This window comes from Periophthalmus magnuspinnatus, chromosome 5, assembly GCF_009829125.3.
Source record: "Periophthalmus magnuspinnatus isolate fPerMag1 chromosome 5, fPerMag1.2.pri, whole genome shotgun sequence".
Lineage (NCBI taxonomy): Eukaryota > Metazoa > Chordata > Actinopteri > Gobiiformes > Gobiidae > Periophthalmus > Periophthalmus magnuspinnatus.
In genome coordinates this window covers 17,700,389-17,719,389 of record NC_047130.1, presented here as the reverse complement: position 1 = coordinate 17,719,389, position 19,001 = coordinate 17,700,389, and the positions used below count along the sequence as shown (strand labels likewise).

The 19,001-nt window shown below is 39.2% G+C and overlaps 1 protein-coding gene across 1 annotated transcript; it reads left to right on the top strand.

The window, feature by feature from the left end:
• LOC117370779 (SPRY domain-containing protein 3-like) lies at positions 1 to 18,325 on the top strand. Its single transcript, XM_033966313.2, has 11 exons — positions 1 to 96; positions 3,256 to 3,402; positions 5,152 to 5,227; positions 7,340 to 7,464; positions 7,604 to 7,736; positions 8,641 to 8,829; positions 9,655 to 9,804; positions 12,605 to 12,662; positions 14,010 to 14,129; positions 15,255 to 15,379; positions 16,415 to 18,325. Exons 2-11 carry the CDS (start codon positions 3,275 to 3,277, stop codon positions 16,547 to 16,549), a joined length of 1,239 nt encoding a protein of 412 aa, XP_033822204.1. The 5' UTR covers positions 1 to 96; positions 3,256 to 3,274; the 3' UTR covers positions 16,550 to 18,325.
• Positions 18,326 to 19,001: the final 676 nt, after the last annotated feature.

Here is a 19,001-nt window from a genome sequence, read left to right as displayed (position 1 = left end):
GGGCGGGACTTCCGGCAGCACAGGTTCGGAGCACAGACTGGCACACTTCTCTCCGTCAAATCTTCAACAAAAACGACTCAACTCTGCGTTTTAAAAGTAAGATCTCAACACGACATATATGTTTTCAAAGTTACCGTTTGTTTAATACATATCCGTTTTTAAAAAGTGAATTAAACCCGGTTAAACGTTACAATGGACCGGCTAAAAGAAGAGAAGCTACAGTAGACCGGGCCATAGCGAGTTTCACATTGGGTTTCTGCTTTTGAGACAAGTACATTTATGAACTTTAGAGCTCAGATATCAGTTAAACATGTTATTATACTGTATTATGGCTAACATTTTTCATTTCACTAACTTAAACTGAGCAGAGCACTGTAGTCTACGTGTCTCATTACGTATGGATTACTACACAGGTATGACAGATGTAGTTTTAGTATTTTAACCGCTGTCCCATGTGTTTTGAAAAGCCCAATGCTAAAGAACATTTCAGGGTTAAACTTTCTATAGATTCTGTGTTATATGGGTTTAATAATAATGATGGCGTTAGTACAGAAAGTACAGAGCTCTGACATAAATCAGAGGGACTATTAAGTTTCAGGAAGAGAAACTCTAGATGTTTGTAGTTTGGGGTTTACTGTAAAAGTTATAGTTCTCAGACAGAAGTGACGGGAATACCTTACTAAGGGTTTTCCCTTAGTAAGGTATTGTTTTTACTGTCTATATAAATAAAGCTTTTATTTGTTACATCATGTGTGACGTCTTTCCTGATGTGTGAAAGACAAGGAGGTGCTTATTGGTGCCAGTTCTGTAATAATATTATGGAAATAGATGAGTTTTATATAGGCTAGGGCTCCATGATTTGGAAAAAAATTTAATTGCGATTTATGTTTTAATAATTCTGAGATTCTGATCAAAGTTCCCTTTTTAAACACATCTAGAAGACTTGACAAAAGTCTGAAATATGAGCTGGCAAACTCATGCAAGAATCACATTTCAGAACATGTTTGTAAAGATCTAAACTACAGGGTTAGCAGTTTTTATGCAGAATAAGAAGAAAGGCTATTAAGTTGTTTGTGGACGAAATGGTGGTACTTAAAGGTTTTATATTACACAAAATTGACTCTTGTGAGATATTAGGCATGTTATAATGTTGTTATCTGATCAAAAACATATCTAGAGTTGTGTGTTGTTTCATTCACACATGTTTTGAATAACACTTTATTATTAGTCTGTCTACATCTCCAAAGGTCAAAATGCTCTGTTCTACCTTGTGATGTTATGAAGTGGTAGTTTTCAAGTTAACAGCTCCTTTAGTTCAGTAGGAATGTTTAATTCCAGAGCTGAAATTATTAAATGATTCTAGGGTTTTCCATTTGAGAGAAGACCTAAGCCTAAATATGCAGGGTTTGTGTGTTAAACATGTGTGAATGAAAGAAAACACAACTCCAGGTCTGTTTGTAATGAGGAAACATTAAAACAGATCAGAAAATGGCAAAATATAGGCCCTTTTAAAAATTGCAGCATTTTTGATTTGCTGGATGCGTCCATTCAAGTTTGATTGTGATTAATCTTGCAGTCCTAGTTTTGTATGACACTAGATAAGAAAATCATTAATTTGTTCCATTCGCAGCACACATTCATCCACAGCTGCCCTGGGACGGACTAACTGAAACGTGGCGGCCTATAAATGAATTGGAAGAGGGTGTAATTCTGCGCCACTAAGACACAGGGGCCCGAGACAAAAGCATTTTCAGTCCGAAACCGATATCAATACTTTACTTTAAGCATCGTCTGATACCCAAAATTAATCAATGCCAGTGTAGGGACAGAAAAAGGCACTTATTTCTTTAAAACACAGTTAACTTACTACACAAGAGATCCAGTTGTGTTATACTGTATAAATGTTATTTATCCTTCACATCACTATTGAACAGTTTTGTATGAATTATTAAAGTTCAAACATTATGAGACACCCTGGGCCTACATCAGTCAGTAAATAATCTTATTACATCCAGTATAGGTCCAACCGATACCTGATCCAGCTAATATTCCAGTATCACTGCTGATATTCGATACCATTATCAGTATCGGTGCATCCCTACTTGTGAGATTTTTTGTTTATATTTGGATTGGTGAAGAGTGAAGAGTGTTAAATAAAATACAAAAAATATAGTGGGACCAAAATTATGATCTGAACAGCTCAATGTATTAATAATAAATTATTTCAAAATCTTAAAGTCTTGTTCTCGTGGACCCAATCTCCTGTCTCGTTTCATTTGGTGGAAATTGCGTCTCATCCCAGATCCCAGCCCTATCAGACAATACAGGTAAAAGATGATGTGTGAGCTCAGGTTTAGTCATGATTTTGACAGACCTAACCTCCACTCATGTATGAAGCATTCGGCTGTTGGGAAAAGTATCTTGCCCAATAACACAGGGATTGTATTAACTGGGCAGAGCTGGAATTGAACCACCAACCTTCTCGTTATAGGATGACTGTTATGCCACCTGAACTCCTGTGGATTATTGCAAACAAAAACAAAATTGGCTGTGTAATCCCTCAGTCGTCCAGGTCTGATCCACAGTAAAATATGTATATATAAAATCTGTCAATTGGACAAAAAGTTGTAGGAGTGAAGACGTTTGGCTGCTCATCCAAGACACTTTTTCAGTTCTGGTCAGACAGATATAAGGCAGTGTCCACCAGTAAACTGACCAGAACTGAAGAAGCAGCTTGGATGAGCAGTCAAATGTCTTCACTCCTACAACGTTTTGTCCAGCTGACAGATTTTATATTTTTCTTTTGCTATAAAAAAACCGAAATTGCTTATAGGGTTGTCAGATACTAATGTACACTAAAATTGAAACTAGATGATCATTTGCACAGGTATTGATTCTAAAAAAGTCACATTTACAGGACAGAAGTAAACCTTTCCTCAATAGGTTTAGAATCAAACAAGTATAAGACACATAGACTAGTATATGCCCATGGACCACTGGAGGATTACACAGATACAAGGCCACAAAGTACTACCATTTAATGTTGAAAATCACTTTCTAATGTCTAAAGAAAGAGTGTTTTTTTATTGTCATTGTGGTATCAGAATCGGTATTGAGTCTATTCCTTAGTATTGAAATCAAGTTTGAAATTTTAGTATCGTAACACAAGTGGACCATAATGATTTTTATTTCAAACATAAACAAAATGACTTCCCTTTAATCCCAATTGTGCTGTTTGTTTTTGTTTTGTTTCAGTCTGTGATGAGTAAAAGCGATGGACGATATCAATCTTCACTATCGTTTTCTGAACTGGAGGAGACGAATCAGAGAGATCCGCGAGGTGCGAGCTGTGCGCTACCGAGAGAGGCTCAAACGCATGAGACGAGACGGAGACATCATCAGGTAAAGGCCACAGATATGCAGTAAATGTTTTTTACCACCTTCTGCCATTTTTGGTTCAAGTTTCGAATGTAAGGGCAAGGCAGGGCAAGTTCATTTGTATAGCACAATTCGTACATAAGGTAATTCAAAGTGCTTTACAGAATGAGAAAGACATTAAAATCACAATACAACAAAAAACATAAATAATCACAAATAACAATCTTAAAATTAAGAGAGAAGAGACAGAATAAAACTCTTTCAGTCGTATGCACAGATAAACAGAACCGTTTTGAGCCTGGATTTAAACATTGTCAAAGTAGAAGCCTGTCTCACATCTTCAGGAAGATTGTTCCACGTTTTAGCTGCAGAAAACTCAAAACGCTGATTTCCCATGTTTAGTCTTGGTTTAGTCCTGGTCTAGTCCTGGTTTCATCCTGGTTTAGTCCTGGTTTAGTCCTGGTTTAGTCCCGGTTTAGTCCCGGTTTAGTCCCGGTTTAGTCCCGGTTTAGTCCTGGTTTAGTCCTCAGAGGGTGAGATGCTTCATGTGGCTCTAACATGTGGGAGATGTTCTTTGGTGCTGGTCCATGGAGAGACTTGTTCACACAGAGCTGCTTTAAAGTCTATTCTCTGAGCCACAGGAGCCATAGACCTGAGCACAGGACACGTGTGTAAAGTACTTCTCTCGTATATAAACAAATATAAACTCCAAACATCTACATTATTGAAATCTTTTTATCGGCCATTTGACTGTTCTTTTCTTAGATTAAAGAACGTCTCTTCCTATTAAGCTCATATGACAGTTTTTCATGTTTTTTTGATCATGACTCAGTTTGTTGAAAAAAGTAGAGAAAAAAGTATGAAAATACAGGAAGTAGTGCTGATTTCTAAAATACCTCTACCTATATCATCAACATGGAAAATTACAAACATGTAACAGGGACAAAGAAGGTATTTTCTTGGTAGATTAAATCAGACCTATTATGCAAAATGGACTTTTCAGACCTTTTAACCATGTTGTAGGTGTTTCCCCTCACTATTTACTCACCCAAAGTAGTTTTTGCAGTGATTCGTGCATGTTTAAGTAATCTTGAGTCCTTCTCATTGACCCTCTGAAGTGATATTTGGAGTGATTCATGTCTGAGCAATCTTGAATCGCTTATTTTCAAGATACCATTTTGCTGATCAGACCCCCTTTTCGCCTCCACCGGTACACGCCCACTGTGACGTACACGCCCACTGTGACGTACACGCCCACTGTGACGTACACGCCCACTGTGACGTACGCCCACTGTGACATAAGCACTTCGTTCTCCAGTCTTATTTTCTTAATCGGTGATACACATAGGATTCAGCAGCATCTCATAGTCATTTTGGTACAAATGAAAAAGAAATCCGCTACTCACTAGCGTGATGTGCAGCTATCCATAGGGGGCGCCGACAGCTACACGGCTCTTTGCTGTGATGATGTTTACGGATACATCAGCTCCCATTGGGCACCACAGTTTTGTAATGCGGAAGTCATGGGACTCGTTTCTTTTATTAAGACATTTTAGATTATTATTACAATTTAAAATGTTCAAATTATAATATAATGATACACAGGTGTCATAGATTATAACTATAAAGCGACACAAACACAATAGGTCTGATTTAACATAGTTTAGGACTTACCTGAGCTGACTGTGTGGCTTTAGTCGTCATAAAGCGATAACCTACTATTAATATCAGAATATATAATGTATATTTAATCTACTTTTGTTTTCTTTTTAGGTATCAAGGGAACGCAGATGAAGTGGGCTGTTTTGTGGCTGCCAGACCACTGTCTAAAAGGAATCGGTATTTTGAAGTAAGTGTATGTTAATGTTACTGCTATAAATGTGTCTCACAAGTAGAAGGTTGGTTTAGGTCTGTTAATGTGACATTCAACCATTTACCATTGAAAACTTTAGTATTTACTTTTTAATGAGAGGGTGACTTAGCTTTGCAAGATCAGCTGTAGACGTCTCGATTAAAATGGCAAAGGGTTACATTTTTATATAGCACTTTTCCACCTTCAAGGCACTCAAAGTACTTCACATCAAGGAACCACTCGCTTATTCACACACACATTCATACACCAGTGTAAACAGACACTGGGGGTAAGGTGGGTTAAGTGTCTTGCCCTTCAGATCGGTGGATCAACACTACCCCTATGGACAGGTGTTGAAAATTAAAACTACGCTACTGATCTAATCCAGTGTTACTGCTGTGTCTATGTTAACAACAGCAACAGTGGCTCAGTTGGTAGAGCGTTTGTCCACTGATCCACTGACCCACAGTTTGGCAGTGTGATTCCAGCTCCCACAGATGAATGCAGTTGTTGTGTCCTTGGGCAAGACACATAACCCACCATGCCCTCAGTGTCTGTGTACACTGGTGTATTGATGAGTGGTTCCTTCATGTAAATCACTTGTGTGGCCATTTACCAGTCAAAAGTTTCTCATTCAGTTACTTTTTTCTTAGTTTTTACTGTTTTCTTATATATGCACACAAGACATCAAATATATTATTATTTCACTTTTCTTTTCTTTGCTACATAATTCCATATATCTTACTTCATCAGTGTATATAAAATGTAGAAATAAGTAAAAATAAAATGAGAGGGTGTGTCCAAACTTTTGATTGAAAGTGTATGTCCCGTACTATAAGATATTCAAACTTTGCTGATGTAGACTAATAACTCAGGTGCCAGTTACTGTAGTCGTCACTACATTTTATAAACGATACCGGATCTGCAGACAGTGACTCTCTCAGAATAACTCGGGTTTAAACTTGTTCAAACCCACGACCCTCTTTGTCTAAATGTCTCTATTCATGATTAGTGTGACTCACTGGAACCATCTCAGAGGAAGAATAGTGGAGATGGTTCAAGGATCAACGCTTTTCCACTGACACTATGAGTCTCGCCTTCTGAACTAACACAATACACCATTTACTGTGTATTCTGTCTGGCTCAAGGTTGCCAGGTTTCAACAACAAAATCCCCCCCCCCCCCCCCCCCCCCCGCAGCACCTGAAAACGTGGGCAGAATTTAAAAAAACTAAAGCGTGAACAAATTGCCCATTCACCAGAACCAGGACTGAACTGGGAATGAACTGGGTCTGAACCAGGACTGAACTAGAACTAAACCAGAACTAAACCGGGACTTAACCAGGACTGAACCAGCATTAAGCTAGGACCGTACCAGGACTGAACCAGGTCTAAACCAGGATATGTGTTAAAAGAGACCTAGTCTACAAAATGGACTTTTGAGAACTTTTAACCATGTTATAGTTGTTTCCTTCTCATTGACCCTCTGAAGTTGTACTTGTTGCATTCATGTTTGAGTAATCTTTATTCTCCTGTATTCAAGGCGTCATTGCTCTGACCTACCCTTGTTTTCACCGCCACGATACACACCCAATACCTGTGTACTTTGATCGCTGATTTGTCGTTGTCGGTGATGCACGTAGGATTCGGCAGCATTGTGTAGCCATTTTGGGTGATATTAGGTCCTCTTTTATTAAGTCGTTTTAGATCCCTATTACAGTTTAAATGTCCAAAATATAACATACTGATTCGGGCGCACCATAGAATATAAAACTGTATGGAAAACAAAAGCACAAGATCTTCTTTAAAGGACCCATATTACTTCATGACATCATAAGGTGGAACAGAGCAGTTTGAGCTTTGGAGATGCAGGCAGACTAATAATAAACTCCAGGTATGTTTTTGAGGAGGAAAACAGCATTATAACATTACTTAAAGCTCACAAGAGTTCATTTTGTGTAATATAGGACCTTTAATGTTACTCTTTGCGATTTGCCCTTGTCAACCATTCAACTTTTGTTATTTGTCAAAAATGGGGAAACCAACAAGTTTTAGTTTATTTTTTGTTTATGTATTTGTTGATTTGCCTGTTGCTCTTGTGTCTGTGCAGGTGACGATCGTGGACACGGGGGTGCGGGGAATGATCTCTGTGGGTCTGGTGCCTCAAGCGTATAAACTGGACCATCAGCCCGGCTGGCTCCCAAACTCTGTGGCCCTACACGCCGACGACGGCAAGTACGTGAACTAGGACACAGGATCGGGACTGAACCGGGACTGAACCAGGACTGTAGCAGGACTAAACCACTGTTTACTCACCTCTGAATAACATTTGGTGTTAAATAGTACATAAGTAAAAGTCTCCACCTCTTCACAGGCTGTACAATGGGAGCACAGTGGGGCAGCAATTTGGATCAAAGTGTTGCCGTGGCGACCGCATCGGCTGTGGCATCAGCCCCGAGTCTGAGGAGGGCCAGATCACCGTGTTCTTCACCAAAAACGGGAAAGAGGTGAGAGAAGAAGGCGGCACTAGAGCTAGGGCTGTGGACTGTGATGCTAACTATAGGCACTGCTCTGTCTGTTGCTTCGTTAGACGTGTTAAAATAAAGCTCAAATTAACAATCTGATCATAAAGAGCTGATTTAGCTGGAACTACAACAGGTGGTTTGATTTGTACTAATCTGTTGGCTAATGCTACCTAGCATGTAACTATAATGTCATTTGAGGAGGACTTGTTTAACAGGACACATCAGCTCACCTGTCGTAGTTCCAACTGAGCCAACTCTTTAGGGTCAGATTATGTTAAAACTAAATTCAGATTAAAGTCTAATTTGAGTGACAAAGCTTCAGTGATTCTTTAGCGTCACACCCCCAAAGAATATTGATGCATCAGCTGCAAAGAGTAACCATTGTACCTGTCTCTCAAGAAAAACATGATTTTTTTTTGTTTGCTGTTGTTTAACAACTCAATTAATTCTAATATTATACATGACAAACACAACAAAACATTAACACTCACATTCAGACAAGGCACTGGCCCAACGCTCTCTGACCTTTCACCTCCTCCTGACCTCACGCTCTGTCCTGATGAAATCACTCTCTTTCCTCTAGGGATTTCCTCATTATTTCTCTTTTAAATACGTTTTTTAAACTGAACCAGGTTCCTACAAACTTTTAATTTGTCTGTTAATCCACGCCCTGAGATGCAACTCTCTTCTGTTTCAATTTTAACTCATTAGTCTGTTCAAAAAGGGTACTTAGACAATGGAACAGTGCAAAAAAATATCGCTATCGGATATTGATATCGACCGATGCTGATATCAACAAATCTGTACCGATATGGGCCGATACTGAGACTGATCTGAAATATCGCCCGTCCCTATTAAGTACAGTGTTTTGTGTTTGCATGTATAGGTGGGGAGCGTGGACGTGCCCTCCCCTCCTGACCCCCTGTTCCCCGCTGTGGGGATGCACTCTCTGGGGGAGGAGGTGCTCTTGGACTTGACGGCAGAGTGGGGTCCGGAGGAAGACGAGGGGCTCATGATCGTCGACAGCCATGAGGAAGACTGGGCCCGCCTCCATGATGTCAAAGTGCTGGGAACGGTGAGATCTGCCAGTTGACACGTTGCAGCTGATATCATCAACATTCCCCGGAGGTGTGATGCTAACTGTAGGCATGCTCTGTCTGCGGCTTTGTTAGACTTTAATCTGAGCTTTGTTTTAACACAATCTGACCAGAAAGTGCTGACTTATTTGGAACTACAACCGGTAAGCTGATTTGTGCTGTTAAGCAAGTCTCTCACATAACATTACAATCACTAGCTAGCTAGCATTATCCAACAGTTTTTAAGTTAGTCACTCTCACATTTTTGTTGAAAATTAAATTCCTAAACAGGACCATGAACGCTCGTATATCATTAACACAATATGTCTTCTTTTAAGGTCCTATAATATGCAAACCTGTTATAATGTTATCTCTTCAAAAACATACCTGTTTCATTCACACATGTTTCAGTAACACTTTATTATTAGTCTGTTTACATCTCCAAAGCTCAAAATGCTCCTTTCCACCTTGTGATATCATGTAGTGGTAGTTTTCAAGATAACATCTCCTTGTAACTTTAGTTCAGTAGAGTTTGAGAATTCCAGGGCTGAAATTATCCAAATGATTCTAGTGAAGCTGTATGGAGTTTAAAAACACAAACTTCCTGTATTACCAGATGACATCACAAGGGGGAACAGTGTAGTTTTTCACTCTGAGAAAAGAAAAGGGATTACACAGACATCTTTGAGAAAAAAACACAGTCTAAATATGCAGAATTTGTGTATTAAACATGGGTAAATGAAACATAACATAACTCGGTGTACTCCAGATTTGATTGCCTTATATTTACATAACTGTGCCTTGTATTGCTTTGACTTGTGCAGGTGCTGGAGTACGTGGGCAGAGGTAAAAGCATCATGGATGTGGGTTTGGCTCAGGCGCGGCGTCCTCTGAACACACGGTTTCACTATTATGAGCTGGAGATCACTGACCCTGGGGAGAAGTGCTACATCGCTCTGGGACTCGCCCGAAAGGTGAGACTGGACATGTTTCTGGACAGCTTCTGTTGCTATGAACAGGACTAAAACACTATATTTTTAGAGGGGGATATTACGCAAAATCCACTTTTTTGAGCGTTCTACCATGTTATAATGTTGTTCCCTCATCAAAAACGTGCCTGAAGATGTTTTAGATGTCATCCATGCATGTTTCAGTTATTAAACGATCTCTCCCAGGCCATATTTGAATCCTCCTTATGGTTAACTGTACAATTCTGTCCAAAGCTCCGCCCACATGCCTACATCACCCATGCTCCCACACAGCATTTCTCCACAAATATACAAAATCATTATGTAAAACTTGTACACAACTTCACAAACCTGATGTGATGTGCAGTAGTTTCATTAGCAGGGTGCGTGCCTGATTATGTTGCGATGGTGCTCTGAAAGGGGAGTGACTTAACGGCGAGAGCAAAGGAAAGGGAGACACCGACAGCTCTATTGGTAGTGTGTTTGTCCACTGATCTGATCCATTGACCCACTGGTTGATGGTGCTCACACAAATGAATACTGTCGTTGTGTCCTTGGGCAACCCACCTCGTACCCAGTGCCTGTGTACACCGGTGTGTGAATGTGTGTGTGAATGGGTGAGTGGTTCCTTAAAGTAAAGCGCTTGATTTTGGCAATTATGGCATTTTCAAAACAATAAAAGGGAGCATGTTGATCTTCTGCTGATGTTCTGCAGTTAATACCTTCATAGAACTATAATCCCCCTATTTAAATCTGCAAAGTGCTCTGTCAGTTTAATTTGAGAAACACAGATATCAGATAATAATTTTACCACAAACAATGATGCTAAGGTTTACTGCAGAAATTCAGTGTGGGCAGAGTTTTGGGGTTAAGCTCAGGATAAAACTTGAGTGTTTACACAATATGAACTCTGGACAAACTGTACACATAAATTATGAATTGAGCTGACAAAGCAGAATATTTCCCCAGGACGGCGTTGGTTCCAGTAATCGTCTTTTTTCTACATGCTCTTGGCTTGGCACCATTTAGTGTCGAATAGACCACATTTATCAGCAACAAACTAAGTAAGAAAACATACACACCAGTCAAATGTTTGGACACGCCATCGTTTTCAATGTTTGTTTTTTTCCCCAATGTTTCTTTCTACATTTTTCATAGATGCAGAAATATATGACGATATATGGGATTATGTAGCAAAGAAAAAAATCCATATATCTTGCTTCCTATATTTGAAGTCTTCTGTATGTGGATAAAATGTAGAAAGTAGTAAAGAATGAATGAAGCACTGGACTAAGTTCATCTCCACCCGCTCGAATCCCGTTATGACTCCACCAAGAGGTCAACCCTTCTCTCTCTCCCTTTCTCTTTCTCTGCTTGTTTCTCTATTGCTATCTCTCTCTCAGTTTGTCTCTCTCTCTCTCCGTCTCTCTATCTCTCCCTCACTCTATCTCACTATCTCTCTAGCTGTCTCCCTATATCTATCTCTCTCTATCTGTCTCTCTATCTCTCTTTCTCTCTCTGCCAGTCTCTATCTGTCTCTAGCTGTCCCCCTATGTCTATCTCTATCTGCTTCTCTCTACATCTCTATCTCTCTCAATCTCTCACTCGATCTGTCTCTCTCTCGATCTGTCTCTATATCTCTATCTATCTCTCTATTTCTCTCTTTCTTATCTGTTTCTCTCTATCTCTCTCTACATCTCTATCTCTTTCAATCTGTCTCTCTCCTCTCTCTCTCGATCTGTCTCTTGATCATTCTCTCCTCTCTTTCTCGATCTGTCCGTCACTCGATCTGTCTCTATATCTGTCTCTCTAGCTGTCTCGCTGTCTATCTCTGTCTCTCTATCTCTCTCTCTCTGCCAGTCTCCCTATCTGTCTCTAGCTGTCCACCTATGTCTATCTCTATCTGCTTCTCTCTACATTTCTGTCTCTCTCTCTCTCTCTCTCTCTCTCTCTCGATCTTTCCCTCCTCTCTCTCTCGATCTGTCTCCATATCTGTCTCTCTAGCTGTCTCTCTGTGTCTATCTCTCTTATCTGTTTCTCTCCATGTCTCTCTACATCTTCCCTATCCCTCTCGATCTGTCTCCTCTCTCTTTCTCTCTTCCTCTCTATCTCTACATCTCTTCCTATCTCTATCTAAACCAAACAGACATCATAAAGACAGTATTGTTGCTGGTCCGTGGGGCAGAGACTCGTCCTTGTGTCTTGTGTGAAACAGATTTATCTTTATCTGCCTTAAACTGTCACCTCCTAAAGGCCCTGTTCACTCTAATCCCTCTCTGCTCGCCTCATGTTAAAGGCAATACTCAAATTAATCATCATTGTTGCGATTATCAGTGAACCAGAAGCCCACCAGACACAGGGAGAACATGCAAACTCCACACAGAAAGCACTGAACCCGAAACCTTCTTGCTGTGAAGCGTTAGTGCTAGCCAGTCTGCTACCGTTCCGCCAACACAACTGCACAACTTAACTTTGATACTGCATGTGTGGTGTCTTTAAATATGATATATAAACTATGCAGCACATGTCAAAGCCAGAAGGGGGCGCAAGGTCTCCAAGAGTGACGCTATCCGACTCTATTTACCGTATAGATATCAAGATTTTCAGTTAGCTTAATGTTAAACCGATGGAGATTTTAAGACGCTAAATGCTAAAGTTAGCGTTCATTGCAAAGTTTCCTGACGCTGTAGTGTGATAACAGTTGTTTATGTTTTTGTAAATTCTTTTGGTGATGTATTTCTGTGAACGCTTTGCACATGCTTTTAATAAGTAAATAAGTGTAAGTGATTTTTGTATTGTTTTTCAGGACTATCCCAAAAACAGACATCCGGGCTGGAGCAGGGGGTCGATCGCGTATCATGCAGGTGAGTTTTATGTGGTCCATATGTGAAGGCTCTTATGCAAGTAGAAAGTAACACCTGTGACAATATAAGTCCTAATTTAACTTGTAATGAACTGTCCCACACTCTGGCTTAAAGTTTGTTTCATGAAGATTATATTGTTTTGCCCGGAATGTTTCTGTTTGACTTGTAACTAACTGCCCCACACTATGACTTAAATCAGACCAAAGTTTAGGCAAGGTAAGTTTATTTGTATAGCACAAGTCATACACAAGGTAATTCAAAGTGCGTTACAGTATAAGACATTAAAATTACAATACAATACAATTACAATAAATCAAAACATAATCATCATAAAATTAACATTAAAGGAGAAGAGGAAGAATAAAACTCTTTCAGTCATATGCACAGCTAAACAGAACCATTTGGAGTCTGGATTTAAACATCGTCAAAGTAGAGGCCTGTCTCACATCTTCAGGAAGACTGTTCCAGGTTTTAGCTGCACAAAACTGAAATGCTGATTCCCCATGTTTAGTCCTGGTTTAGTCCTGGTTTAGTCCTGACTCTGAGGACTTCAGGGACCGGCCTCCTGCTGATGCAAAGTTTAGTTTGTGTTCATCCCTGACATTTTGGACTGCTCATGTGATGTCGCTGTGTCCTGTCCAGTCAGCTGATTTAAACAAGTTTTGGTGCTGTCTTTCTACCAGCGGAGGCAGGAGGACAGTAAAAAGCCCCTTGATGTCCCGGTATAAAGTCTCACGGGCATGTTTCCGTATTTCTTTGCCTTGTTAGTCCGATTATGTTTGTTGTGCTCTGTCTTGATGATGTTTACTCCGTCCCAGTCCATAATATGGTCACAGCAACATCACATGACCACTCTGAGGAAGAGCGCTAGTTAGCAGTCCAAACAGGGATGAAAACAAACTTTGGTCGGGAAAAAAAAGAAAGAAGAAAAAAATGTTTTAAATAAATCAACAAAACACCAGATGAACTGCATTGGCCTACTATGGGTTAAGGTTTTGCTATGTAACTTTTCCAGGTGCTATTTGCTTAATAAAAATTATATTATTTTGCCCAGAATGTTCCAGTATGGCATTACATGAATTGATCTCACATTTCTCACATATATATTGAAAAACATGCATTCTTACTTTGAGCAGGCTTTCCTTTCCACAAATCTGTTTCCTGTATGTTAAGTTGTGGCTTCACCTGATTGTCTCCATGGAGATTTATGTTTAATGAAGTTTAATGCCATACTGTGGAACCAGAAAAGTTGTGTGGTTCATCTATAAGACAATGGTTGCAAAGAAATATGTATTTTAGCCTGTAACAACATGGAGAATGTTCATAGAGTGGAGTGTCTCTGTGTAGATGATGGGAAGCTGTTCAGTGGCAGTGGTGTTGGAGATGCTTTTGGACCACGCTGTTTTGAAGGAGACATTATGGGCTGTGGCATCATGTTTCCTCGAGACTTCACCTGCGACAGTGAAGGTACGGCTCCTCTTTACCTGTTTCAGATCATAGTTACACTGTATCCCACTGTAAAATCTATTTTAACCGGTTTTGTATATTCTCTGTGGGGTATTTTTTAATAATTAAGACCTTAAATTGTGTTGATCCAAATCAGAAGCTGTAAAATTGGTTCTAAAGTTTGTTTGTTTTTTTTCTCACGGAAATATATCTGACAAATATCTTGCATAATAATGACTGTTTTATGTCCAACTGTGTTTTAAATGACCAAATGCGTCATCAATGCAGTAACATGGACATAAATATAAAACAGGGGTATTAAAGAGTATTATGTTTGCCTTAAAGCTGATATATTGTTTGTTTGTGTGTCTCTATAGTTATAATCTGTGACACCTGTGGATTGTTATGTTATAATTTGTACATTTAAAATCACAATATTCATCTAAAAAGACTTAATAAAAGAAACAAGTTCAGTGACTTCCTTGTTAGAAACTTACAGTGCCCAACAGGAGCTGATGTCGCCGTAAATGTCATCACAACAAAGAGCCATGTAGCTGATAACTGCACATTACACTAGCAAACAACTGATTTTTTTTTATTTGTACCAAAATGACTACGCAACACTGCTGATGCCGAATCCTACGAGTATCATCGATTAAGAAAATAAAACTGGAGAAGGAATTGCCTACATCACAGTGGGCGTGTACCGTGGAGGTGAAAACGGGTAGATCGGCAAAATGGTGTCTTGAAAATAAGCGATTAAAGATTATTCAAACATGAATCACTCCAAATACAATCCAAATAGTCCTTCTCATTTATTTCAGAGAGTAAATGAGAAGGAAATCACTATAACATGGTTCAAAGCTCTGAAAATTCTATTTTGCAGAATAGTCACAGTGAAGTGTGAATTCTTAGAAGAAGCAGATTATTGAAGCTATTAAGGGAACATAAATATTGATATTACTGTGATTTTAGGCAAAAAAAATATATAATTTTTTTTGTAAAATTATGTAATAAATCTTATAAATATCTTCATCAATGCTTGAACTTGGCCGAAAATATGTTTAATATTAAAGGTCATTAAAGAGTTTAACATTTGCTTTAAGGCTCACTGCATAAACTCCATTCTTCTGTTGCTTTTTTCAGAGGATGAAGATGAGTGGGACATGGAGGTGTTTGCCAAACCCAGTGAGGTCCAGAACGACCTCTACGTCAACAACGAGGAAGAGGAGGACGAAGGGGCGGAGCCAGAGGAAGGGAGGAAGGTCATGGTGAGAAGCATATAAAAGGACTTCAAATGTCCCCATTAAAACCTATGAAAGTGCAGACGACAGATTAACCTGACACGAGGCAAAGAAGAACATCATGAGACAGACAGGTGACGCGCCCACCTCCAGAAAAGTTACACAGTTCAGCTTTAACTTTGGGAACTGTATAAGGTTTTGATTTTAAATTCCATCAATATAAATGCAAAAACATTGGACATGATGGACAAGACAATTAGCCAATCAGAGACCAGAATGAGCCTCACATGACTCTCTCATTTGTGTTGTCAGTTTCAAAGCTGAAATCCAGTTGGTTTAAATCTAAACTGCTTCTCTTTGATCTGAATGGTCACTACCTAAACCCCAGCACCTCCAGAAAATCAGGACTCTAGTGCAGCCTCTGTTTGCAGGTTTAGGCTCTGACAACTCCTCTCCTCACCTTCCCTCCATTCCTCCTTTTTCCTCTCTCTTTCTCCCCATTCTTTTACCTCCTTCCTCTCCCACTATCCCTCCCCTTTCTCTCTCTCCTCCTCCTTTCCTCTCTCTCTCATCTCATCTTTCCTCTCATCGTTCCTCCTCTCTCTCCCCAATGCTCCTTCCTGTCTTCTTCTTCTTCTTCTGAGAGGCAAGTATAAGGTGGAAAATCACATTCTGTTGTCTAAAGAGAGAGTGTTTTTATTATCATTGTGGTATCGAATATCAAGTATCGAGTCTATTTCTAAAGTGATGTCACCAAAAACGACACTCTTTTCTCCTATTTAAAGCGATAGTACGTAACTTTCTGGAGGTGGAAAGTCAATTGATTCCATAGAGACAGAAATTAAAAACCATACTTTGGAACATTCTTCATGGAAATAGATACATTATGCCACGCCACATATATTATAGTCAAAGGAGCAAATCCGATTACGAGTCAGATTTGTGTAGATGCGAGCCTGCTCAGAGCAAGGAAAAAGACCTATAATGAAAAAATTTACCTTTGTTTAATTCTATTTTTGGCCAAAAGTTTCATACTGTGGCTTTAAACGTTTATTTCCCCAGGTGTTCTTCACTCGTAACGGGAAGGTGGTGGGTCGTAAGGAGGCGGTGCTGCCCCCCGGTGGATTCTTCCCCACGATCGGGATGATGAGCTCGGGCGAGAGGGTCAGAGTGGACCTGCACCCCCTCAGCGGTTAAAGCAAAACACAAACGCAGGAATAAACAGGCCAAAGGCTATCAAACGTGAACTGTACGGTTGCCACAAGAGGGCGCCGACGTCTGAGGAGTAAGGCTTTAAAATGCTGGTTTAAGCTTGAATCAAAACGTGCTTTAAATCGAATCGTCTTATAAGGAAATTACTTAAGGGCTGCACAGTATTAGAAGAAAAAAAATGCAATATCTATTTTAAATATTGTCCTAAATAAATATGGAATGTGATAGATCTGTTTTATATAAAGTAGGGTGGTCAAATGTATCGAAAATCAGATACTAATCGATACTAAAACAATATTGAAACTAGATCCTCATTTAAGCAGGCATCGATACTATAAAATATCACATAACTGGATGAACTTTGACCTTTCCTGAACAGTTTCATCTTTCACATTTCTGTTGAAAATTACAATATTGTTTTAAAAAATAGCTTTTAAAATGATCGTGTAGGTGTCAAAACCGATATCAGTTTGAAATTTTAGCATCACAACAACACTAATATAAAGTCACGTAGCTTGAGCGTCCGTGTCTTATCCCCTAAATAGAGATTGACAGGTGGAGTAGCCAATCAGAGGACAGGACTCTGAGCGATCACCTCCTCAAATAAATGGACTGGAATGAGTTTGTTTATATACTAATACACTCAGAGGCAGAGTTTTGTGCTCCTTCTCGTCTCGTTCTTTCAGTCCAAATCGCCGTTTATAACATTAACGTTTTTAGACATGTTCCAGAGTAAAGCCCGTTCTGCTGTTTACAACTTCTCCAGGCTTGAACTGACGATATTTATGATAAAATAAATAGATAGTAAACATTAAATCAAACCTCTAAGCTTCTATAAGGCTGTGATCAAATGAGCTGTTGCTATGGCGATATTGCATTCAGTTTATAATATATTGTGCAGCCCAATTTTACTCCAAAGCTGAACGCGGACTCACGTATCCAACGGTTACCAAAACAGTCTTGTGTTTGTTTAACTTAAAGTGACAGTATGTATTTTTCTGGAGGTGGGAAGTCAACAGCACGATTCCATGGAAAACTTAAAACTATACTTTGGAACATTCTCTTTGGAAATAGAAACATTTTATTGCATACAGTGGAATATTCTAGCCAAAGACACAGCGTAACCATGGAAACAAGCAGGATGACGCGCTCCTTCAGGCCAAATAAGAGTCAGGTTTGTGGAAATGCAAGCCCGATCAGAGTAAGAACACGTTTTTGTTTGTTTTTCAGTGCAATAAACCCATTAATAATGAAAAACAACTTTAATTATAGTTTATTTTTTGGCAAAGAAAGTTACATTCTGTGGCTTTATCAAAAAAGTAGAATTCACTGCGCTCTTACAAACCAAAAAGTGCTGTCTTTAAGTCCCTGTGTGGTGCAGGGCTGTGCGCCTAATGCTCTTGGTGGCGTGTTACTGCCACCTGCTGGTCTTCCACGGTTTTGCACTAAATCCAATGTGCCTCTGTGTGTAATTCTGTCCAGTTTTCATTTCCATGTTTTGTCTCGTTTATGAAAGATGATGCTGTGGCCACATTATTAGGTACAGGTGTTTTAATGTTCTTTAAAAAATAATGCTAACGGTTAAATTAAGTTTTAAAATGGTGACATCTGTATAATCCCTCAGTCGCCCAGGTCTTTTATTTTGAAATGGACACAATCGTAACATAAACATTTAAAGTTTTCACTCTAATTTCTGTTAAACTTCTGTTGATTTCTTACAGGGTTGTGCAATACAAGTAAAAATGTGTAATTTGAAACATGTTTGGTGTTTGTGATAATAATTGTTAACTTTTTCAGTATTTATAAGACGCAGCATGTTAAAGTTGCGCTCTCAACCTGGCAACAAATCCAAAGTTTGGGAGCGCAACCTTGAGCACAACTCAAAATGCAACACTCCAGCTCAGGTTATTCCCAGGGGTGGAAGAAGTGCTCAATATTGTTACTTAAGTTAAGGACAGGACAGATACCAGAGCAAAAAAATACTCAAGTAAAAGTAAAAGAATCACATGAAAAAAACTACTTAAGTAAAAGTATCTAGTATTCTATCTGTTTTATTTGTATATTTTTGTTTTGCTCAACTTATGAACATATTAAAAATAAACCCTCAACCTTTTCAGCAGGTCTCAGACAATAATAAAAATACTTTTACTTTTCAGTCCAGTTAAAAAATGTAGTGGAGCAGAAAGTGCAGATACTGCTCTCAAATGTAGTAGTAAAAGTAAAAGTAAAAAGTATCCACAGTAAAATGTACTTAAGTAAAGCACAGATATCAAGCCCAACTCACCGATATTGAAAGATGCAGAGGACAACGACACTTTATTTATTTTACATATGAAACTGGTGAGTCCTGACCATGATCCGGGTCATCTGCTCCTGACAGGTTCCCCCCCGTTGACTCTGAAGGACGGGTCGAATGCAGACGACTCATTTGTTCACG